This window comes from Salminus brasiliensis, chromosome 1 (assembly GCF_030463535.1).
Source record: "Salminus brasiliensis chromosome 1, fSalBra1.hap2, whole genome shotgun sequence".
Classification (NCBI taxonomy): Eukaryota; Metazoa; Chordata; class Actinopteri; order Characiformes; family Bryconidae; genus Salminus; species Salminus brasiliensis.
The window spans coordinates 52030942-52055972 of record NC_132878.1 but is presented as its reverse complement, the minus strand read 5'-3'; the positions used below and the strand labels follow the sequence as shown (position 1 = coordinate 52055972).

Sequence of the window (25031 nt, the reverse complement as noted above, 5' to 3'; positions counted from 1 at the left end):
GGCTTTTCCTAAAAACGGTTTACTGTCTGCAGTTTCCCCACACGTCATTACACAGCTCTTATTGAAGCAGACATTCGTTGGTTAGGAACGTCATATTTGTATACAAGCTTAACTTAAGCAGAATTGCTTATTTAAATGACAATCCTTAATCAGAAAAGGAAAGACACCCTTCAAAACTTTGAAAACAATGAAAACAATAATTGTTGAGCAATCTTTTGTCAATATTCAAAGTATAATCAGAACATAAATGCAACACTAACTTAAATTATTCAAAAATTCCAGATTTACGCAGCTAAACCTCTGGCCTTCTATACCTAAACCCTATGCGTGCATTATAGGTGTGCTTCTCGTATACAGCACCTAATTCATTTAGGGCCCAATTCCCAGACAAGGATTAAGCCTAGTCCTGAACTAAACCACATTTTGAACAGAAATTGTTTAGGGAAATAAAAACACCAGGCTTTATCCATGTCTGTGAAGAGATCATGCTAAACATAAATCATACATCTTTCCACAGACAAAGAAACAGTTCAGCACACCATAACACCAATCTCCGTTTTACTGAGGATATGATGTGCACACCTATAGGAGAGGTACTGTGGCTCGTCTAGAGTTGGTCTTCTAAAATCACATCAAACTTAAAATCCTAAACATTTTTGCATAGACAAAGAAACTTATACAGGCTACTGACAAAAGGTCATTTCAAATTTGATGGTGTTCTACAATCCCCCCTTTGTAGAACATCATAAAACCTATAAATATATATATGTTCAGCATTTAGCAGAAATAGACCATTGCTGGTACCTGCTAGAATACATTAACGCTGTTCCTGGCCTTTGATGAGTAATGTAAATGATAAATTTGTCTGCATGGGGTCATTATGCTAATTGTAATATTAAAGCTAATCAAACCCTTGTTTACGATCGCTCCCTTATTCTCATGATGAGACTTCTATCTCAGATATAGTCCTCCATCACATATGCCTTTGCCTTTCACATTCTCATATACAAACAAGAAGATTCGAGCAAGACTCAGTGCAGTAAGATGGATCTATTATGGCAAGTTATGAGGCCCCAGCGCTACTGAAGCGGTGCTTGCTGTCTGCTTGGTAAGGAAGAAAAGGCTGAAGAACAAAGCTCAGTACAATCGTAGGCTTGACTAAAGGAAAGAATGCTAATAGTCTGGCGAAATGCCTAACTTGCATACTTTCCCCTTTACTCCAGAGGACCAGTCAAGATGACTACATCCTTTTAAGATCCTCAATTTTAAGGTGCACCAATTGCTGATGCAGGTGAAAAGCACTGTCAGGAGAATGGGATGCTCTGGAGCAGCCACATGAGCGCATGCCCAGTGGCAAGCACTGACTTGAGAGGTAGAAGGCCCCCAGCAATGGGCAGTGGAGCAATGGAACTGGGTTCTCTGGAGTGATGGAGCAGTGGTGTTTATTGATCAAATTCTCACAGTAATGTTCCAACACATAGTGTAAAGCAGCGTTCCCAGAACAGTAGAGGCTGCTACTGCAGCAAACTCTACGTCAAAACCTCTGATTTCAGGAGAAATGTTTGATGAGCAGTATAGCTACAGTGTAGCTGCAGTATAGGTACAGCGGAGAGCATGTCCGGTGTCTACCGTTTGCTTATCCGGTTCTGTTCGGTCATTATGAGGCTGATGTACCTAACAACAGATGGAAGCTTATGCCATAAACAAACCCTGAGCAAACAACCTTACCTAAATCAAATGAAGCACAGACTTAAGAAGCAGCCCTGGTTGTTATTAACGGCCATCCATGTCATGAGGCTTATTGTTGGTTAAACTCCTTTTAGGGTCAGTCCACTGTCTTTTTTGCTGAGCAGAGCCTGTGGCAGGACAGATGCGGCCAGTGCACCGCCTAACTGAGGATGGCCTCCATGTTGTGGAATCATGGGCAGCTGCGGGAGAGGTACCATAGATCTTTCTCTCCCTTTCCTCTCCTCGCTTTCTTGCTTCTTGGCGTCCTCCACCAGCGTTTGCATGATCTTAGAAAAGGCAGCACGGGGATCGGCAGCAGGAAGCTTGGGGCATTCACACTTCGCACGGAGCTCCAGAGCCTGCAGAAACAACACAGGTAGATATGCAAGATGGAGGAAACAACCCTTAACCTTACATTACCGTGCACCAGCTCTACTGTGCAGACGCCAGAGCTCTATAAATGTTAATACTGGATGGACAGATGAAGAATGGATTAACTAAAAACAAAGGTCTAGAGAGAAAACCTATTGGCATTCAGTCTGTGCACAAAGGTAGCTTTTACAGAGGACACCTTTACGAAGACTGATCTGATCAGTGTGATCTCCACCCGCTGACCTCTCTTTGGGTCAGAGAAGATGCCAGCTGGAGAACTGGAGAACGTTAGTGGTGTAGTGGGGGGTGGGGGGTGTAAAAAATTACATTACGTTCTTTCAAATAATAAGCAATGCTCCTGACACAGGGATGTTGAGGACATCATGCTCTCTCAGGTTCCAGCTGCTAATAGCCCAGCAGATTGACCCAGGATTCAAACTGGGGATTCTCGGGCCATAGTGACGTTGTCTGCTGAGCCACTCGATAGCCAAAGAGATTCATTTTCAAAAGATTCTGAAGAAGTGAGTACAATAACTCTAGATGTCAGATTCGGTGTACAAGAGACCATAAACAGGTGCTAACCAGGTTTTTTTTTTTTACTCAGCTGTTGAATTTCATTAAAGCAAACTGAAAAATTCTGAATACATAATAGAAAAGCTGAAAAGCTGACCTTCCAGCGGCTTTGTATAAGAGAACAAAACAAAAAAAAAATGCAGACAGAAATCTGTAATGATATGCAACGCCTTGCTGCTCTTTTAGCCCAATTTTAGAGCTATATTTCCACATACAGTATTTTGCAGATCTTATCTAGAGCAACTTATAAAGGTGCTTTATTTCCCACTCAGATGTGTACTTTGCTTGGACAAAGAGATTAGAGCCCACAAATGGCCTTAAGATGACAACACCATAAGTGCTGATATCTTTATAGGAAGACTAGAGGCTGTATTTTAAATCAGATGAAAACACCTTATTTCCATGGACAATAGCTATTGTGATTTTTTATTTGATAAGATAATGTTAATTTATTTGCCAGTCCAGTTGTACTGGTCACTTTTTCCTATACTTTATAGAAACTACTTGGCAAAAAAAATCCATTGTATGGAGTTTCCATTGTAATAACTCAAATGTGTATACAGCCTTTATGTGAATTTGGGCTATTTAATTAATGCCTATATTTTACCATAACTGTACATCAAAAAAAATGATTTTCACAGATTGAAAGAAGCTCATTGATTTGGCTTGCACCTCACTCACTCACATTTATCAGGGTAAAATCCTACACAAGCAGGACCTAGTAGGTCATTTGGTGCTTCACATCAGTGACACTGTGTGCCCTTCTTTATTTTATTTTTCACACACTGTGCTGCACTGTGCCGCACTGTGCCTAGTGTTTAAGGCAAGTTTCGCTCTCTTAAGACTCAACATTCAAACTTGCAAACTTCTCCAACGTGAGGACTTCTTCTAAAGCTCTTTTTAATAAACTCTGTTGTTGTCGGTCACTGCACTATGCACTATATTCAGAAACGCTTATCATGGCATAATTGATCACGGTAATACCACATCACATATCCCCATGGCACAAGGCAAAGAAGGCTGTGTGAAACATTACAAAACATTAAGTGAAACAATGATCTGGGGACCTGCAGGGCAATGCTGAACCAAAAAAAATAAAGCCTTTTTCTGGTCAAATCCTTACTCGGAACAATCTCCCTAGAGGAACATATCAGATGCAGCTCTTGACACAAACTCTTTTCATTAGCCCGGGAGAGGGACGGATTTAAGGAGCGCACGGATGTTTGAAGATCAGCCCATTAGAGGGAACTCGCAGCTCTGAACAGATAAATAAATGCAAAAGGCACTTGATGAAAGAGCTGCTTGTCCAAAGCTTATTGGCGACAATTACCCGGGGGAGCTTACTAGAGCGGCATATCCTTTTGTGTGTCATCTAGTTATTTAGGGAGCCATCTAAGATTGTGCACCCATTTAAAATACATGTAGATTTTAGGTAAGATAATAACAGAACAACTATGATTGACTAAGTTCACAAAGTGAGACATATGTGATATGGATGGTAAACCACTGGCAGAGTTGAAATGCAGATCACTATGATGTACAACAAAAGAATTACGGCATTGCTCCACCCCAAAACAATGTAGAACATGGGTTATACCAACAAAATAAATAAATACACACATATATATACATATATATATATATACACATATACATACATATATATATATACACATATACATATACATATACATACATATATACACACATACTACCATGTATTGAGCTTGTTTAGTGATGATAAAAAAAAAACAAAAAAACAATACAGGTAGGAGACCAAAGAGAAGGTGATTATACAAACCAGAATGTATCACCATTCACCTCTAATTTTTGGATGAAAAACTCCTTTTAAAAAGGCATTCAGTGCTGCACCAAGGCTGCTCTCTCTGTAGTACTGAGGAGAGATTGAAAGAAATAAAGAAAGAACGAGGGAGGATCCCCACTTATCCAACTACAGACCTCAGAATTGCAATCAAGCCACAGAGAAACCCTGTGGTGGTAATATTTAGCAAGATTACCTACGTTTTGTCTCTCTCCCTTTCTCTCTCTCGCTCTCTGACTGACACACACAGTGTTGCAGAACAGTATTCCACTTGACTGCTCCATAGGCGAGCTGAAGCTGCCACTCAAATCCATTGTCACACAGCACTGCATTCTTCCACATGTGAACCTACTGCTGGCATCCCACATTACCCCAGCACCTCATGTTTTCAGACTTTTATTTTATTTTTTAATAAAAAATAAAAAAAAAGCTAATTCTGAAAAAGAGCTTGGAAACAACCGGAATTACAGACACTGGCTTTTCCATTAGCTGGGATAATGGTCATTAAGGAGGACATGGAGATTGCGTGTCTCTACATTCTTATCAAAAAGGTCTCTATATAGTACTGAAAAATGATTCTTTGATGATCAAAACGATAGTGGAACATTTTGGTGCAATTAAAACTCATTTTGTAAAAAGCAGATAAACCACGGTGTGTTTAAAAGGTCATATTTAAGGGCATAGTTAGGTGACAAGACAATTTGAAGTAATTAATTCTTAATGGAGTAATGTAGGCATGCCTAAAATGCCTATGACTAAAAAAGGATGCACTCAGTCTAAGCTGAACATTAGGATTCCTCATTTAAATAAGTCTGAATTTCAGCTTCTCTGTAATGTTACATGGCCTCAAACACTCTCCGATGTTTCGCTGAAGAACTAGAGGATGACTCAACTCAAACCATGTCATCTACTATGGATGTACAGTCTGGACCTGGATTGCCGTCAGTCTCTGATGATGTCCTAAAGCAAGTTGTGCAGTAGCCTGTAGACTGTACCTTTTTATTTATATACATTTAAATATCAAATTTGACTCACTAACATCATTCACATATCAGTTATTGTGGTTTATAGACTTAAAGTTCAGACTGAAGTTAATGTTACAAGCTAACTGTTTAAGAACTGTGCTACTGCAGGGAGGTTCTTCTGCATCTAAGGGTGTTTTCACGCCCAAGCTTATCAGTCTGGTTAAATCAGACCCTAGTTTGCAATCGCATTCCAAAACAACAGTGCAGAGACGCCTGGAAAGAGGTGGTCTCGTTACGGTCTCATACGAACAGGAGTGAACATGTCCTTATTTGTTGTGCTTTAGCATCTGTTTGATATCCATATAGTAGATATGGAGTAGTAAGTATAAAATATAAACTACACACTGACTGATATACTGATTGGTCAATTTTATGTATCCAATATTGACTTTATCTGATTCAGTAGATCTCCACTAATAAAGCACAAACATTTAGAGCATTGTTTTATACTGTAATTAATATACACCTCTGAACGCCATTTATTTGTGAGGACCTTTTGGTTTGTTCTGACATTTAGCATCATCAAGTTAATTAATGGTAATGGCATTAATGGGAATCAAATTGGAATATTCAATAGCTAAAGGTCAGCCACTTACATATAGTTGGTAAAAATAGACTGAAGAATAATCTTGGCTGAAATAATTAAGATATAATACCAAAACAGTTGAATAGCAAAGCTGCTCCTCAATCCCAGGCACATGGCACAATACACACTGATAGGCTATTGAGACTGTTCATTGCACTGTTCATTCCTCCAACACATGTACAGCATATGTCCAGATAATTTCTAGAAACCTGACACTCTACTAGTACTGAAAGCACACATTTGGACCTAAAGTCAGGTAATATTTTGACGAGGTTCATATTTTTCACAGTAATAGCATTGAAACATTTAAGCAAGGTGTAATCTCACAGTTGCTTGCTATCTGGTAAATCAGAAAAGCTTAATGAGCAAATTAATTTCAGACTAGTTTACTAAGGCTAGCAAGAGGTTAGCTTACCAAGGCTAGCTACCTATATTTCTTGCCTCAATGGGTATCTGTAACAAATAATTAGTACTTATTTATTATTTATTTAACACTTTGAAGACCATTAGAACACCATATTGTTATACCTTCATGTCTGTTGTTGCCAAAAAAAACCCACATTAATTATAGTGTATCATACAGTTCCTTTAAATTATTCAATATTTCGTATTAATTCCAAAAACTTCCCAAAATTTTCATGAAAATTTTACATTTTGGAATATTTGTTCCCGAGCACAAGTTCCCATGAAAAATTACCGGTAATTTACTGGAAATTAATTGGAAATTTTCCACCCCTTTGCAACCCTAGTCCTGGTCCTTCAATACATGAATTTACTTCTAGAACCCCACATTACCACAGTGTCTGGTTTGGAAACTAGCTTTTCATGAACCAAGTAACCTTGTGGTAGAGAACTATGAAATGAGCAACAGTACAGACACTGGCTTGACCATTAGCTTTGGTAATGATCATTAAGATGCACACAGAGAAGGCCGCTCTCTAGTTAGGTTGGGGTCTCTTAACAGGACACTCAAAAGCACATTCCCTAAGGAGTCATGTAGGCACACCAAGATTGCAAATTGATACACACACACGCACACACACACACGCTTGATGGACAATTAACGTCTTTACCATCTGTTCCCCCTGTGTTCGAGGTACCTCAGTGCCAGGATGCAGGCAGGACTCTTTCACTCACTGTTACGAGTTCAGGCTGAAGGTTAAGTAAGCCCCTGTGAGTGACTAAAACACACACACACACACACACAGACACACACACACACAGACACACACACACACAGACACACACACAGACACACACACACAGTAACAGCCACCTCCACCACTTTGCATCGGATATTAAACAGCCATTTTGTGGAGCCAGTGGTGTGTGACGGCAGAGAGGACTGTGCATGTTCCTGTAAATGAGTGTCCTCCACACTCACTCGCCAGCTTTCTTTTAGCCTGCAGTGTGTCAAACTGAGCTCTTCATCTATACACACACACACACACACACACACTCACACAAAGCACTGCACATCAATTCATCAGCAGAGAAAAGGAAAAGCGTCTGAAAATCGAGGAGATTTCAAGCAATGTAGGAAACGTGTTGAGCCAGGCAAGATTTAAAATTCCACAGAAATTTAAATGAAATACAAACCCTTTTCCTGTGTGCTTTGGATCATTGTCTTGTTGCATGACCCAAGTGCGGTTCAGCTACAGCTCATGTACAGATCCCCTGACATTCTCTTGAAGATGCTCCAACATAGAGCACAATTCATAGCTCCCTCAGTGGTGGCAAGGCGCCCAAGTCCTGATGCTGCAAAGCACCACTGAACCATCATGCTACCACCACCATGCTTCATAGTTGGTCTTACTTTAAAAACCACATAACGGGGCCCATGTTGGGGCCAAAAATTCCTACTTTAGATTAATCTGCCCATAACACATAGTTCCAGAACTCAGGAGGAACATCTAGGTCACCGGTGAAGTAAACTCATTAGAGGTAGCGGGCCACATTAGATGCAGTTCAATGCCATGGTGGCTGGACACGGTCCATTTCTTTAGAAAAGAGGCAAAAAAAAAAAACACAGTATGCTATCGGAGAATTACATATCATTAAGCACATGTTGGGTATGTGTGCTAGTGGAATGGTGACTATCACAGACAACTGGGCCACTGATTAACAAAAACTACCTTTCAACTTCTGAGCCATAATATAGCAATCATTAATCATTACAGTGTGTGTGTTCAGTGTTTGTTTTGACCCTATAGTACTGTAATATCTTAAAATATCACCGTTGGGAATATGGATTCCAAATTTATTTGGCAGGCTGGATCCGAACCTTTATCCCGTCAATTACAGCCATATGTTTTGCACATATTGGTAAGCTGTGCTATTCTGTGGATGGATTTGGATGGGCAAGAACAGATCCTATTCCTTGGGGAATTAGACTACAGAGCTCTACAGTTCTTTAGATGCTGTTCATGTGTTTTTAATCACCTCCTGGATCACTTTACACCTTGCTCTTGGAGAGATTTTAAGGGGGTGTCCAATCCTGGGAAAAAATTGACTACTGCTCCAAATTCTGTCCTGTATGGCTGTGACTGTGGCATCCACAGCATTTAATTCGGGCATCTTCAGGTATTTCTCTTCCCTGTAGAATGATGTGTGGGACTGATGTGTCCGGCTGTCTTTTGTTAACTGTAGAACTTACACTTATCCTATACTGATCACTAATCCTAATTGAATTTGGTTAGGGTGGGATGTTTGTATAGGAGGCAAACACCCTTTCACAACTGGGGAAAAGGCAATGGATAAACTGTGAGAAATTGTCTCATTAAACCAGAGGATCACTGGTTCGAATCCCAGTAATGATGCTAGCCATTGGTCCTGCTCTCTGTAGGGTGGGTAGATGGCACTTTCTCCCCACATCACTCCAGTGCAACATTAGCAGTCACTGTAGCCGATGCATCGGAGCCAGGTACACGATGCTGTCCTCAGAGCGCATTGGTTGCCTTGTGAAATTGCATCAGCAGCAGTTTGTAAAAAGGTTGGCTGGTTAGTTGCACACGTGTCGGAGGAGGCATGTGTCAGTATTTACTTTCTCAAGAGCTTTGCATATGATGGGTGGAAAATATGTATGGGTTGGGCAATTGCCAATCCAAAAAACTGGAGGAAAATCTTCATTGTTTAGAGTCTAGAGTCAGACACTTTAATCTAGGACTTTTTTGCAGGACAGTATTGTGTTATGAATCACTGCCGAAGCATGCAAATGACTGAAATGGTCAATAGGACCACAAATCACAAATGATAAAACATTGAATCTGGACCATCATGTTGATACGCAAGATATAGACAACAATACAAAGTGTGCACTGATGTGTAGGTATTCTAAGGTTCACGAGTATGTCGAAATAAACTAAAGGCCCCATTTAAAAATGCTATGAGAAACACCAGATGTTGTTCTTTGCAGTCATTTCATTTGTGACGCTGTTCACGGTTCTAGAATTCTTGAAAATATTTATGCTATATCATGACGTAATTTATCATAATAATAACCACATTTTGTTATCTTGCCCATCTCTAATTAAGAAAGAATAATTGTGTCTCGTTACTCAGTAAAGCATTTTTCATGCATTGGCTAGTGTTTGGCTAACCCAACAGCCATGGGCCTATATTTCCCCCTTATGCCCTGTATATGTGTGTGTGTATGTATGTATGCAAGTGTGCACATGTGAACGCTAACGGCTAGAGAGGAGCAGCAGGGCAGTCTCCAGACGTCTTGTTAGTCTGGGTCTAGTCTGGAAATCCTAGACAGGCCTGGGAGCTCTGTGCACTGCCGTTCTGACTGCTCCTCCTCGCACCAGAAGCTTCCAAAATGAGAACATCATGTCTGTGAGTTATGCTCCTGTATTTCATTATCCATAAAAAGCAACAGCACCTTTGTATAAGGTTTACATGCTGGCTCTACAGAAGATGTTTAACCATGGACTGCAGCGAGTCCTCTAGGGCTTTAACATTGAAAGGTTCTGAAGTTACCAAGGAGCTTTCTTCTAGCATCTGCTAGGAGATGTGCAGGCAAAAAAAGGAGTCTAAAGAAAGAAATGTCTGCATTATGGTCATTATGAAGAGCTGTGTTACACCAAGGAGAATTATTAGGTCATGATTTAGTCTAGTTCATCCAAACAAACACACTGTTAAGGAGAAATCATTGAAATAATGATCTGAGAAGCAATTTGAGCTTGGTGAGCTTGGTGAGCATGGATTCCATAGCGTTTGTTTCCACTGTGTGCTTTAGTGCACAAGGACTATCACAAGGATGAGCTGGAAGAGCTATGTGATCTTACAGACAGGTGCAAGTGTGAGCACTTATGTATGTTCGTTACCTCCGGGACCAAACGGTCGAGGTGTGTGATGCGGTTGCGGTGGGATGGGTGGGTGGACAGCCACTCTGGGGTGGTGGGCTCTCCACGCAGTTGCTCGGCCAACTGCATCTGCTGCCAAAACACAGGCCCGGCCCTCACATCTGCACACGCCTAGGGGAATGGCGTGACAGACAGACAGTTATAGAAAACAAACAGAAAAGACAAAGTGAGTAAAATCTGCTTTGTTTGTTTTCAAAACAATCTATAAACCTATAAAAACCTACTGTCTTCTATTTTCTACAGAGCATGACACTGTTCAAAGATTTGGACTTCAGCAATAACTCCGATAACTTAATAATAATCAGTTTGCTTCCATAAGCTGGAAACAGTGATATTGAATTTTCCGTTTCCACAGTAAAATAAGACGGTAACAGCTAGATTTCGCTTTGCATTTAATTGGCTAATAAATGCATACTGGCTTATTTAGAACTCAATCTTTAGGACTCGGCTAGAGACTAGCTGCGCTGTCTCGGGACTTGACTTGGGACTTACCTTAACTGATAGTAAACTCTATTAGAGACTAGCGGTTGTGTTTCAGGACTGCACTTGAGACTTGGACTTGGGACTAGCTGCAACGTCTCGAAACTGGACTTGAGACTTGCTTTAACTGATAGTAGACTCTATTTGAGACTAGCTGTACTGTCTCAGGACTGGATTTGAGACTAGCTATACTGTCTCAGAACAGTGTATATATATATATATATATATATACACATACATACACACACACAGTGGGGGAAAAAAGTAATTAGGCAGTCACCAATTGTGCAAGTTCTCCCACTTAAAAAGATGAGAGAGGCCTGTAATTGACATCATAGGTAGACCTCAACTATGAGAGACAAAATGAGAAAAAGAAATTCAGAAAATCACATTGTCTGATTTTTAAATAATTTATTTGCAAATAATGGTGGAAAATAAGTATTTGGTCACCTACAAACAAGCAAGATTTCTGGCTGTCACAGACCTGTAACTTCTTCTTTAAGAGGCTTCTCTGTCCTCCACTAGGTACCTGTATTAATGGCACCTGTTTGAACTTGTTAACAGTATAAAAGACACCTGCCCACAACCTCAAACAGTCACACCCCAAACTCCACTATGGTGAAGACCAAAGAGCTGTCGAAGGACACCAGAAACAAAATTGTAAACCTGCACCAGGCTGGGAAGACTGAATCTGCAATAGGCAAGCAGCTTGGTGTGGAGAAATCTACTGTGGGAGCAATAATCAGAAAATGGGACAGCCCCAAAACATCACTGCTCTAGAGGAGATCTGCACGGAGGAATGGGCCAACATACCAGCAACGGTGTGTGCCAACCTTGTGAAGACTTACAGAAAACGTTTGACCTCTGTCATTGCCAACAAAGGATATTTAACAAAGTATTGAGATGGACTTTTGTTATTGACCAAATACTTATTTTCCACCATTATTTGCAAATAAATTCTTTAAAAATCAAACAATGTGATTTTCTGATTTTTTTTTTCTCTCATAGTTGAGGTCTACCTATGATGTCAATTACAGGCCTCTCTCATCTTTTTAAGTGGGAGAACTTGCACAATTGACTTACTAAATATTTCTTTCCCCACTGTGTGTATATATATATATATATATATATATATATATATATATATATATATATATATTTAAATAACCTGTTTTGACAAAAAACCTCGAATTTTAATCAGTGTTCTTCAAACTTAGCTAAAATCACGTCAGAAAGAACACATTTGCAACAAAAGAACACAGTCTGGGCAAAGCATGGATACATCAATATCCCATTTTCTGTAGAAATCCTTCAACAACATTCATGCTGCAGTTCAGCCGAGCTCTCTCTGATAAGATCGGAGGCTTTGCCCTGTGCAGTGTATAATTCTAAGCATTCTCTGCAGACTATATTAACCTTGGCTCTCATTCTGTTCCTGCGCTTTCTTTTGGCTTCACAACAGCCCACACATCTTTATTAAGGAGTGCTGCAGCCGGCTGGAGACCCTCTCACCTACTAACTAGCCCGACTAAGCTCCCTCTGTTACCCAGGTAACATGTGGGTGTTCTTCGCTGTGTGTGACGGGAGGGGATGTGAACCGATATGAGCAGAGGAGGTGCCTGACAGCAAAGAGAAGCTGACCATTTCTCTCGAAGGAGGTCTGCTTAGAGTGAAAGTTATGAGGGCGGCACAGCTCTCTGAAACAGCAGATACTGCTCTGCAAAGCCAAAATTGTATGTGTAAACACTGCCATCTAATGGAAACTTTGAATATGACATTTACACTGAAGGCAATCTACAGTTCATAGTAATAAAGTAACAGACTGCACTGAAGAGTCATTTGCTTGTCAGGTTGTTGCGATGCCTGCCAAATGGGTTTTACCACCAGCCCCTTCTGCAGGTCTGCTTTCTCACTGCTCGACTGTATTAACCTTTATTTACATGCTGAACCTTGGTAGATCATCAGCTGACACTGTTTTAAACTAAACCAATCTCTAAAGATTGCACAGATGACTGGGAAAATTACATGTAAAGCTACTTATATGAAGAATGAGCATTTATTTGTTAACCATTTCCAGATATCTCCTTGAGGAAGCCCAGTACCTACAGGTACCATCCAATTCCTACTTAATCTGATTAGTCCTTCATTTAAGGAAATGAGGTGGGCTGCTTGTGGAACTGCACAAATTCATGAAGTGGCTGGAGTCCACAGAGAGGTCAGCAAGCAAACCTGTGGTTTTCTCACTAACATATTAATAACTGTAGTTTTCTTCGCTACTGTATTTCTGCTTATTTGTATTTATTCAGATGTTTCAGATGGTTGGGGTTTCCAACTTGTCAAAACTCACAGCCCACACAACCACCTAGAAAACCTTCAGCTGCCCACTAGAAGATTCAATTGACCAGACAACATAATAAACACCAAAACCTCCCAAACCTTTCTGCTTGTTTCTATTTATACATAATAAAGGAATCCCATAGGATCAATATCAAAGATTTCACATGGACTCATATAAACTTTACTTGACTAATCAGCCAGCTTGACCTAAATATATGGTACTTTTACAATTAACTTCAATGATTCAATCTATTTTCCTTGGTTACATGTCTATACACTGTAGTTAAAGTGATGTTCTGCAGTTAAAAGCTCAGAATCGTAAAATCTCAGGTTTAAAACTACATAGTGTTTTACAGGCAATGCACACTTGCAGCTCAGATAAATGACAGTGACAAAAAAATAAATGACTAACTAAGAATGCTTGATTTATGTCTTGGGGAGGTGTTCACATACTATACTATCCATCAGCGAGTGCCTGGCCTGATATTGAAGTACCTTAGCAGCCAGCTGCAGTCCAACTTGATCAGCCTCTGTTTCCAGCTTTCTGCTGTAGGGTCGGTCAAACATGAACTACAACAGAGACACACAAAGCATTTGCACAGTTTACTGCCAATTGCCAAAACACAGACACACACATATATATGAGAATAGCTCAGTAAAAAAAAAAATAATAATAATAATTAGTATTTACACAAATTTTCATTCAGCTTGCTTCTTGCTTCTGGAGGTACGAGGCTAATGTAACAGAAGCATAGTTTCACACACACACACACACACACACACACACACACACACACACACACACACACACACACACACACACACACACACACACACACACACACACACAGTATGGCTAGATCAGTGTTTCTTACCCTGGTCCTGGAGGCACCCTGCCCTGCACATATTCGAGCTCTTCCTGCTCCCAACACACCTGATTCACCCAATCCGTTCATTAATAAGCCCTTTCAGAGCAGCCCACACAAGTCCACACAAATGTGCATGGTGCCTCCAGGACCAGGGTTGAGGAACACTGGGCCAGATTGTAAGTCAGGGAACCTGAAATACACTGAACTACACTGAACACTAACCTTAAATGGACAAGCACCAACAGAATTCAGACTTCTGAAGATACTACTACATGCTAGTACTGTAACTCCAGCGTAAAAGAGAAGATGTGAACTTTTGATAGACAGTCTTTAATTTTTAGCAGAACTGTTCTTTTAAACTGCAAGAAGTACCACAGATAAAGGCATTGGGAAGTGGAGGATCACAGGAAAGGGACAGGGACATATAGAGCAGTGAAAGGAGAGAGAACAAAGAAAGAGAAATCAAGGAAACTGGCAGGGGAGAGCAAGTATCTAGTTAAGAGGAACAAAGAGTTCAATACAGTCTAAAGTGAGTTAGATTGCAATTAAAACTGCAATTAAAACAACCAGTGACTTACTATTATTACTTTAATATGCTAATATACAACTACACATCTATCTTTGGGCCATATTTGGTTTCAAAAGCGGAAGGTTTTACTGCAGAGTTTAGAACTGGAGTGAACACGCTGTGAACTGCAGAAGAAAAGCTTCTGCCACAAGAGTTGTAACTCAGTGTGGATTTATAATTCACTTTAAAGGGGGAAAAAACCCTTCAGAATCAATATGCAGACAGTGTCGGCGTACGAGTGCCTAAGGAGAACTCAGACCTTTCATAAAGTTTGCATGACTGACTTTCATTTAACACAGAACAAGTACATTATGTTTGGTTTACAAAAGTATATGTCTTGGTGGATGGGGTACATGAACAGCTTTTGGGTCTATCTATAGAAATGCCACCTTACTTAAGTCTCATCACAGGCCTGAAAGGGACAATTAGCTGTTAAAGTTATCGCTTGGTGAAAATGTCTGTTTAGTTGGTCAGCAAAGAGCTGTTTGGTGTCTGAAGTCTGTTTCTCTGGTTTGCACTAGAGCTATGAGACTAATGAAGCAAAGTAATGAGAGCAATTAGCATCAGCGGTTTGCCCCAAGCAATCTGAATGCTGCCTATGTGCCTCAAACTGTTCAGTAACCTCAGATAGGCTTGCTTATGTGGTTTCTGACACCGCATGATATACTGCTCAACACAAATGGATAAACATTCAGATGAAATTCAGCCTGATTACATTTAAGGAAGAGGGGAATGTGTGTACATTTGGTGTTCGGCCAAACTATGGCTTTACGTCCTCAGGTCTCTCTCACCTGGACCAGTTTGCTTTGTATCCAGTGGCCCAGCACAGCGAGGCTGTCTCGAGGACAGATGGCCCATATCGCTGTCAACAGGATCAGGGACAACAAATCCACCACATGAGACATACTGGCCTGCTCAGCCTGCGAGAGAGAGAGTGAGAGAGAAAGAGAGAGAGAGAGAGAGAGAGAAAGAGAGAGAGAGAGAGAGAGAGAATGAGAGATAGAGATAGAGATAGAAAGAGAATGAAAGAGGGAAAGACAGAAAGACAGAGAGAAAGAGAGACACAGTCAGAATGTGAAAATGAGAACAAGGGAGAAAGAGAATGGGAGAGAGATAGAGGGATAGTGAGAACATGAGAGAAAAAGAATGCAAGAGAGATAGAAAGAAATACAGAAAGAGAGAGAAGAGATTGAGAGAGAGAGAGAGAAGTGAAGAGAGCAAGAAGAGAGAATATTAATATTACACAGACCACACTCACAGAGCTCATTATTTTATTATTCAGTGCAGGAGGCAGAGCTTTGTAGCTTTGTTTTTTTTTTAATCTAAGCTCGTTTCATCATCAAGTACTCTAATTTGTTTGTATTTTGCAGTTGTAAAGAGAAATTACGGCGCATGTTATTTTTTATTGTTTATCACCCATTTTTTGACAGACCAATTATGCGTGAGCACTTCCTAAAACAACAACAACAACAACAACAACAACACACAAACACTTAACAATTTCAAATAAACACAGATCAAATAAATTATTAATCACCACCTGAATCAAAATACCACCATGAAAACCAAGCCAAGTGACATCCCAACAGTCACAGCCTTGCCTGCAAACGGCTCAGTGAGCCGCATTAGCAAAATGTGCCGCAATGCAGATGGCATCGGAACTTTATATCACCTCCCGGAGCAATCAAAAACAACCCTGCTCAAAACAGCCTGTCTTTTCAGAAAGCTAACGTGCCTCTTGCTCACTGCTGCTGCTCTAATATGACTCGGCCATATCCCTCCCAGCAGCCTGGCTGTCATAGAGCCCTTAAAATGCACTTCGCTCCTTCATTCTCCTCTGCGTCTCAGGGCAGACAAACATGACACTCATCTCCTAAACATCCAGACTTTCTCCAAACTCTACAGTCAAGAGCCCTTCGTAAATACAGCCCAGAGGTAAACATTCAATAGAGAAAGATAGGGATCTGGGAGCTGTAGTCTTAATATGACTGACAAGGCTATAAAGGGATGGCAGCCACAAGAAGAGTAATAGGTTTTTTTATTTTTTTATTTTTTTTTTCAGAATAATGATAACATTTGACACAGGGTATTGTGTTTTCAAGCAATGCTAGAAATGTGACAGCTGCTCAATTGTTTAGGATAATGAGTATCTTTAAGAGGCTTGTGAATACGGAGGACTTCCTCTCTTTATGTGTGAAAGGAAGAGAGCGAGTGGGTGTGTGCGAGAGACACTGTGAGAGACAGTAAGAGCGAGAGACAAAAAGCACAGAGAGGGAGAGATTTCCAACATTATAAAAGCGCATTCATTTATATCAAACTATGAACACCATCAAAATGACACTATGCAAAGTATTACCTGTTATTTAATATGTCATTCAGTGAGAAATCTCATTCACACAGTTTGTCCCCTTACCCCAATAGCATTCAATTAGCAAAGACATGTTTGCTTCTTTAGTTTTGCACTGGATTTATGAGACTAATGTCGCTCCCATGTAAAAGAGCCCTGTAAATATCAATTAGTATTGTGCACACCATATGTCCAACTTAATGACTGTAGGAATCAGGGACGCCGTGATTTCGTTCCCTTAATGTTCTATAGAAATGAAGCCAAAATTGTCTGCCATGTTGTCAAATTTGCAACCAGAGTCTGCACAGTAGAGACCAGAGATTATATACGAACGATATATACGATCAACATTTCCATCAAATTAGAGATCCATCGCTGAGATATACTGAATGGGCTACAATCCAGTTTACCCCAGAGAGTCAGCCAGCAGCAATGACAATCAAAGAAGACCAAGAGTGCTGGCCACGACCAAGTACAAATACTACCAAGTCCAGTCTAACTACACTAACAACTAATTCGATAATGTTGATCATTTTATGCTAACATCAGACATACCAGAAAACACCACAACACAACATGGTACATAACAGCAGGATTGTCTAGCTAGTTGCCCGACAGCTCACAGTTACTCCATGTAATGAACCAGGTCCTGCATGCAGTCTCTTCCAGCCAAGGCTGTCAATCACTTCATTTCTAAGTGTAACCCCCGCCTTCTTACGATGTAGCAGAGCAAGGGTTTAAAAACTGGTTTCCGGAAGAAAATTTTAAAAAGTGTCAAAAGAATGGAGATAATGGGCTGTTTTGTCATCAAAACATATGGGGATGAGCAGAGCTACACATCATACTGCAAAGAGCCAGTAGAGGCGCTAGACCTGTGGTGGCTACGCTTTTGAGAAATGCTACGCTATCCATGTTTGCTACAGTCACTGATCCAACCCATGACGTGTAACACTTTAAACAATCAAGCTTTTAACTAACCTGGTTCTGACACTGCATTAAATATTGTTAGGTTCACCCTCCTGATTCCTTACTTTCTGCATATCTCACAGTTAATAGCTTCAAATGATCAAACATTACTTTATGTATGTTAAAAACTACCTGTATAAAAACAATATACAAAAGATCATTTCTTTTACTGACCAAAGTTATCCAACATCAAGCGTCCCTATGTGTAAAAGTAGCAGCCCGATTAAAATGTAGGTGATAATTGGTATTAATTAAAGTAAATATTTGGAACAGTGATCATTCTTACCAGAATAAGCCTGCCCATCAAAATTCCTGGCACAGTGATGACTCCTCAAGGATCTCAGAGGAACATCTCATCTCATCCTCAGATAAGGTCTGACCTTTAGTGAGACACTGAGATACAGTGGCAGGACCACTATTAGAAATGATCTCCATGAGAAGGCTGCACAGAAACAATGCTAATCCAAAGGGAAGGGCCTGGGTGACTTGCTACAACTGATGGGAGCCAGAAAAATTGTGCCCTCTGCTAGAATACCATGCAGGAGAATGTCCAGTTATCAGCTCAAGTGCATTTGAGTAATGCAGCAAGACAACAGTCCAAAGCACACCAGGATACAACTGTAAATGGCTGAAAGTAAAGAAAACTAATGTTCGGAAGTTGCCTTGTTGCGCAACAAGTTGCCTTGGAAGTTGCCTTGTCCTGACCTGAGGCCCACTGAGATGCTGAGGTAAGACTTAAATTTGGCACGACAAGCCTAAAAACCTTTTAATGTGACCAATTTAAAGCAGTTCTGTAAAGAAAAGAGGGCAAGACAGTATTCACAGCAATGTGAAAGATCTGACATATTTTCCACATGGGTGACATAAGTGTAACATTTTTTTTTACCTTCAAAAAATAAGACACTTTGAGGACACTTAGACACTTTACCCACACTTGACGCTTTATCTACACTTGGACACTTTATTATATTACCGCTACTTATTCATTCATGTTGCTACACTCCTTTTATATATTGTGGTCATATTGCTGCTAGCTTTTTTAATTTCTCTACCTTTCCTCATCATGTCTACCCCTTTTATATTTTATTATATTCTATTATATTCTATTATTATATTCCACCCCGTGTACCACATATGATGCGAATGATAATAAATTCTCCTGTTTCCTGTATAAAATGATCATTTGAAAAATCTTATATTGCATTCTGTATGAAAACTCCTTCGAAAACCAACCAAAAAATAGGAATATTATTTTCATGAAATATAAAAATAAGTAAATAAATAAAAACAGTGGCAGCCATCTTGAAGACTGAATTTTGTCTATTTTTTATTGGCTAATATGTTACAAGAGAGGAAAGGGGAAATCGCATAAGTTCAGGCCAAAAGTTCACAGACACCAAAGCTAAAGACTCCAATTTTTACAATGTCATCATATGTTTATTTAGGGAATTTGTTCACATCATTTTAATGGGAGTTATTAGAAACATTAATTTAAGCTTTAATTCTTTAAATTCTTTAAAGCTTTAATTGTGACTGTATTTAAGGGCCTACCTTTACAGCCAGTGTCTTTTATAATTATTTTATTTATTCAATAATTGCTCTTTGGGTGTGACTGGGACCTTGAGATCTCAATTTCGTTCCACCCCATGTACCACATGTGAAGTGAATGGCAATAAAGTCTCTGTGAATTGTTTTTAGCTCTTGGTACAATGTGAAATCACAAGCAACTCAGCCAAGGTGTGGACCTGCACAACTCTGGTTCCTTCTTGGGAGCAAGTAAAGGGTACCATGACTATACTTAATAATTGTATGCAAATTATAAAAATAAAAAAAAAATTGGAATGACACAAACACTACATTACTCAGAAAAAAAGCACAAATTAGGTCCCAACGCTGACCAAATTTTGACTTTCAAATGAAGCCAAAGACAACAACAAAAGATCTGGTAAAGGGCCTCTGAGGCATCAGACACCTAGTGTCCACCATTAAGAGAAAGCTACAACTCCAAAGCAAGGAAAGGAGCCCCTATTCCAAGACCTGGACGAAAATGGAAAATGGAAAATGCATGAATGGAGTTTGCACATGATCACCAGGAAAAAAAGCCCTAGCTTTTTAGAGCAGTGTTCTCTGGTCAGATGTGTGCTTTGCCATAATGATCAGTGCTATGCATGGAAGAAAACAACTGAGGCTTTTAATCCAAAGAACATCATGTGTATGTAAACTTTTGACCTCAGCTTTACAAATGTTTCTTTATTCTTTTCATTTTCTTTCTAGGTTTCTGTGTAGTGGAAATACAGGCTGCAAAGGTCTGTGAGGAAAGCTAAGCAATTGCCTTTGCTAGGGTTGTCATTTACTGTCAGTGTGCTGAAAATTCTTTCCAAGCCCATCCATTATTTTATTTCATAAAAAGCATGAACCAGTGCTGACTGTGCTATGCACATTCAAATGGTACCCTCAGTCTCGCTTCAGTGTACTGACGCAACAGCACTGAAACTACACAGACTAGACCATTACAACTTGGCTTTTAACAGCACTTAAAAAGTACATTTGAATGGGTGAAGCACATTCCCTTGCAATTTAACCCCAGTGCAGAGATGAAAGCAAAACATGATATGGCCAAAGAGAGATAAACAGGCAGTTTAAACTCAATGAAGGGTGTTTTACCTCTAAGGCAGAGCGCAACTGGACAGCAAACGGAAGGATGGAATACTAAATCATATTTCTAAACGCTACGAGAAGCACAAACAGGCCTACGGGCATTCTGATGAGACAGGCAAAAGGCTGAAAGCATACGCAGGTCTCACGGTTTACCAAAAAAAAAAATAAATAAATAAATATAAAAAGCTGAATTAAAAGGAATCAATTCCACATTTCTGTACTAAGTGACAACAGTGAAAGCCAGTGAACAAATGGACATGAACGGGCGGCACTCACAGCATGACCAATCAAAGCATGGGCCATCTCATGCCCCAGTACAAAAGACAGCTGGTGGATGTCTGCCACAGCTTCCAGCATTCCTGTAAACACAAATACCTTTCCATTCTGTCACACACACACAAAGAAACACACACACACACACACACACACACACACACACACACACACATACACAATTCAGAATATAAAGAGTATTTAAGCAAGAACAAAAACACATAATAAAAAGCTTTACCTATAGTCAAAGCTATTGTTGCGGTAATGCGAAATCTCTAAAAATGGCAACATTACAGCAGAACGATAAAAACCTTTTAAATTTCAATGGAAGTCGAAGTAAGAAGATTTTAACGCGTTTCTATTGGTTCATTCATTTTAAACGTTTGATACAACACATAAAAAGCTGTCAGATTCAAATTATGTCAAAAAGTGAAAAGGTCATGATATGTGAACAGCCATATCCTAAATAAAGTATTTGCATGACTTTCTTAAATAATCAAAACTAAAAGGGGATGAAAAAGGGGCAGGTCTGTGCACACAAAAATGCTGAAATGACTGGGCTTTTGATAATTCAGCTATAAATTCCAGGTTGTAAATCTTAAACTGATTTGTGTTTACATGCTTTATTTGAATAAAAATATATAAATGATACTTAAATGACAGAAATTGTCATACCCAAGAAACTAAAAACTGCACAGTTGAAGATCTTATCCCCATAAGGTTTTCTGTTTTTTCTTTTTAAAGACTGAAGGTTAGTGGATGATAAAATGATAAAAAGCACGCTTATGCATTTGGCTCTAGGTTTGGCAGCTGAACATTTGACAGCAGCATTCAAAGTGAGAGACACCTCAGTGACAGTAAAGCTGGAGCTTCTTATTTGAATCTTCCTTTCCACCTGACATGTTGCAGCAGTCAGCTACATTCTGCGCAGCTACATCACTTAAGGTTAGACGGAAAACACAAATAAGAAGCTGGTGAATGGGAGGCCAAACGTCAGCCTGTAACACTACCTGTTGCTATTTCAAAACTGAAATCCTTTGATTTTGTGAACAGTTTGTGATGAAAGTTGGTTTTCCATCAAAATTCATATCAGTCCATAATGGCTGTCAGCTGCCGTTACAGGAAAATGATGAGATTCCGGCAGAAGGCACTATGGTGTCTCGAAGAACTGCTGCTGTTTACATCAGCTTCTACACATGCTTGAGTTGGAGGATGTGTAGGAGCATGTGTAATCAAAGATCATATATAGACTAGTCAAATCAGCAGGATGAAAAGTGAGCGTTTGTTGCATTAGAAAATTTCCCTAGCAATCACAAAAATGACCATAAGTTTAAGTAATTGTGGAAGGGAGGCAATGATTACTAAAGATTAGTGACATCTCTAGTATTTCCCACTAGTGTTAGAATGAGTCTCCCCTCTCTCGCGGTGGTTCTTCTACACCCAACAGTGCCCTCTGCTGGCAATTTGCTTCCCTGTAATGGCATCTGCAGCCTAAATATTCATATAAAAAACAGCCTAAAATTCATATTAAAAAATTGACAAAATAATGGGTCATACTAATCTTACGTCCAGTGGTGTAATGCTGGACTAAACCACTGGGATTGAAACTAGAGGAGAAATGTTTCTGTGGAGTGATGCTGCTTTTATTGATGGATCTCTGAATTCACTCACAGGCAGTACAAATGCGTTGATGGAGGGGCTTTCTACTACATGAACCTTCCAGGGCAAAGAATTAATGCCATCTATGTCTTGGTTCCTTCGGACCAAGTGCTGGACCACTTGCTCAACCACCTGATGCCTGGGGTCTGAAACAGGGATGAACATATTCTCAAATTCCTCCATGCACTGGATGGAGGGAAAAGAGGGAGAGAGAGAGAGAGAAAGATTTTCAATAAACAAAGCAGATTTTTAAATATATGCTTATCAAAAATTCAGAAAGTCTGTAGGAGAACAACTTCCTGTCTTGAGCGAAACCGTCCTACCTCATTTGATGCATGTTGGGCCAGTTCCATAAAGCTTTCCTTGCTGAAAACCAACAATCTGGCTCTGCCGGTGATTGGAGACTCTTCCAGGTGGGTGAAGAAGAAGAGTGAGGCGATGAGCAACAGCCCCGTAGCAGCCCCTACTAGATACCATCGCCGCTGCCATGCCCACTCTCGAAAAAGCTGCTTCTTATTGGGCGGCAAAGCCTTCCACCACTTCCTGATACTTCTACAGTTGGAAAAAGAGAGGAAGAAACAGGCTGTGAACGCAGAATGGAATTGCGAGTTGCCTGTTCGTCAACATTAGACATACGTATAAATCTAAAAGGAAACTGGGACTCTATCTACATGGATTAGTATTACTGAGATATAACAATGTGTATTTTTGTAGGGTTAAAAATGCAGTAACAAGAAGAAAATGTAGACACTGAAGCACAGTAGTGCATCATTACCTAAACACTCAGCTCCTCTAGAGCGCAACAAATGCATCATGATACACTGGTTAAAAATATTGGTCATATCTGTTCAATGTTGATGATTTATTTTGAGGTTTTATCTGCTGAGATAACACTGATATAACCATGCATAATAATTGGACACTAAGCTCAAAGCGGTCATATAAACATGGACAAGAAGACGAAATTCGGGACATCTTCATTCAAATATAAACATACAGACAAAGATATAGAGGTAGACAGGTTTGATAAATGTGAGGAGGGTAATACGACAATATTTCATAGTTTTCAAAAATAGGATTTCTGTTAAAAAAAAAAAAACTACAATGTTTCTGATGTTGAAATCTAGACTTTTCTATTTCTATTAAAATGATGATGACTTACTTAGGGTCTCATGTAAACTATGTTATTGTCCTCAAACTGCTCAAACACTTGACTACCCCACTGAATGAAATCACACAGTGTTTTTGTGTGTGCTAGATCTCCAGCCTCTCATTAAGTTCCCCATGTATTTCTGCTTACATCAACCTGACACAGATACCCATCAATACATATACTACATATACACCAATCTATTAATCAGAATGGGGTTAAATCTCCCTGATTTGTACTGTAACTGAACTGAATGGGGAACGGATCCAGGTCCTAACATGGCCAGCAGGGGGACCCTGAGAGCACATTACACACCTCCAGCTCTGCAAGGTCTCTCACCTTCCAAGTATTATAGCTGCCACCTTCTGGAGAGGTTTGAAGACCAGCCATATGACCGGGGCTGGCAGGGCTCGGAGTCCAGCGGATGTGCGGAACTGCTTTGCGGGCTCAGGTATTGCCGGGATGCGGCTGACAGTCTGGCGGCTCTTCAGAGTGCTGAAGTGCGGGAGGCTCGTTTTCTGGAGTCGAGTCCACGAGTCCGCGACAGAGAGCCTAGTGTTTGCCTGAGGTGCGTGTTGTTGCCACCGAAGCAGAGGGCGAGCCTGTACTGTCCAGGTCCGGGACAGTTTCAGTAGAGGTGACACCGTTTGGGGTTTGAAAAGTCGGAGGCAAATGAACAGCATGTTAGATAGCTCTCACAGACAGGGCTAGATACTAGACGCCTGAACTGACCGGGTTTAGATTAGCTAGCTATGCTAGCTACTCATTTTTGCAGAACGTCGCGTGATTATCACACCCGATAAGCCTTAATAAAGGCATCGTGGCAGTGCTGAACTACAGGTCATGCTGTGGTTTGTACTAGAGGTGTCGCTTCGTGTCGACTCTCGAGGCTGGCTGCTTCAGTCAGAGCTCAATCAGTCCTCTCAGGTCAGCGTTAGTTAGCTAGTCAGCTGGTTAGCTACGCCGCTAATGCTAAAGGCACACTCGTATGGCAGTGGCCGTGGTCAGCTGGACAGCACTTGTAGCTAATATCAAGACCACGAACGTGTTGGTCAGTTTAAGCTCAGTGACCTCTGAAACTCCCACTAAAAACTTCGACCAACGCGGAGGTAGAGTGTGCCACAACAAAAACAGTCCCTCCCTGAACAAGCCATGAGCATTTGGTTCCGCCCTGTACAACGCCTGGGTGGTCATTAGATTTGCAGGGTTGTTGAAGTTATTAAGTCAGTAAGGGGATTCCTGACATGTATA

General features: G+C 40.3%; 1 protein-coding gene across 1 annotated transcript; it reads right to left on the bottom strand.

Annotated features, from left to right (window-relative positions):
- On the bottom strand, window positions 1–24889 carry oma1 (OMA1 zinc metallopeptidase). Its single transcript, XM_072696144.1, has 8 exons — window positions 24120–24889; window positions 22954–23182; window positions 22643–22816; window positions 20975–21082; window positions 15519–15647; window positions 13786–13860; window positions 10435–10584; window positions 1–2087 (listed from the first exon to the last, which is right to left on the bottom strand). Exons 1-8 carry the CDS (start codon window positions 24461–24463, stop codon window positions 1809–1811), a joined length of 1488 nt encoding a protein of 495 aa, XP_072552245.1. The 5' UTR covers window positions 24464–24889; the 3' UTR covers window positions 1–1808.
- Window positions 24890–25031: the final 142 nt, after the last annotated feature.

Excerpts from the sequence above, each read along its gene's own strand:
- oma1 (XM_072696144.1), bottom strand. The coding sequence starts at position 24,463 with ATGCTGTTCATTTGCCTCCGACTTTTCAAACCCCAAACGGTGTCACCT. Across the intron at positions 22,817-22,953 it reads CCCAACATGCATCAAATGAG|TGCATGGAGGAATTTGAGAA; the intron begins GTAGGACGGTTT and ends CCCTCCATCCAG. Across the intron at positions 10,585-13,785 it reads GACTGCAGCTGGCTGCTAAG|GCGTGTGCAGATGTGAGGGC; the intron begins GTACTTCAATAT and ends CCATTCCCCTAG.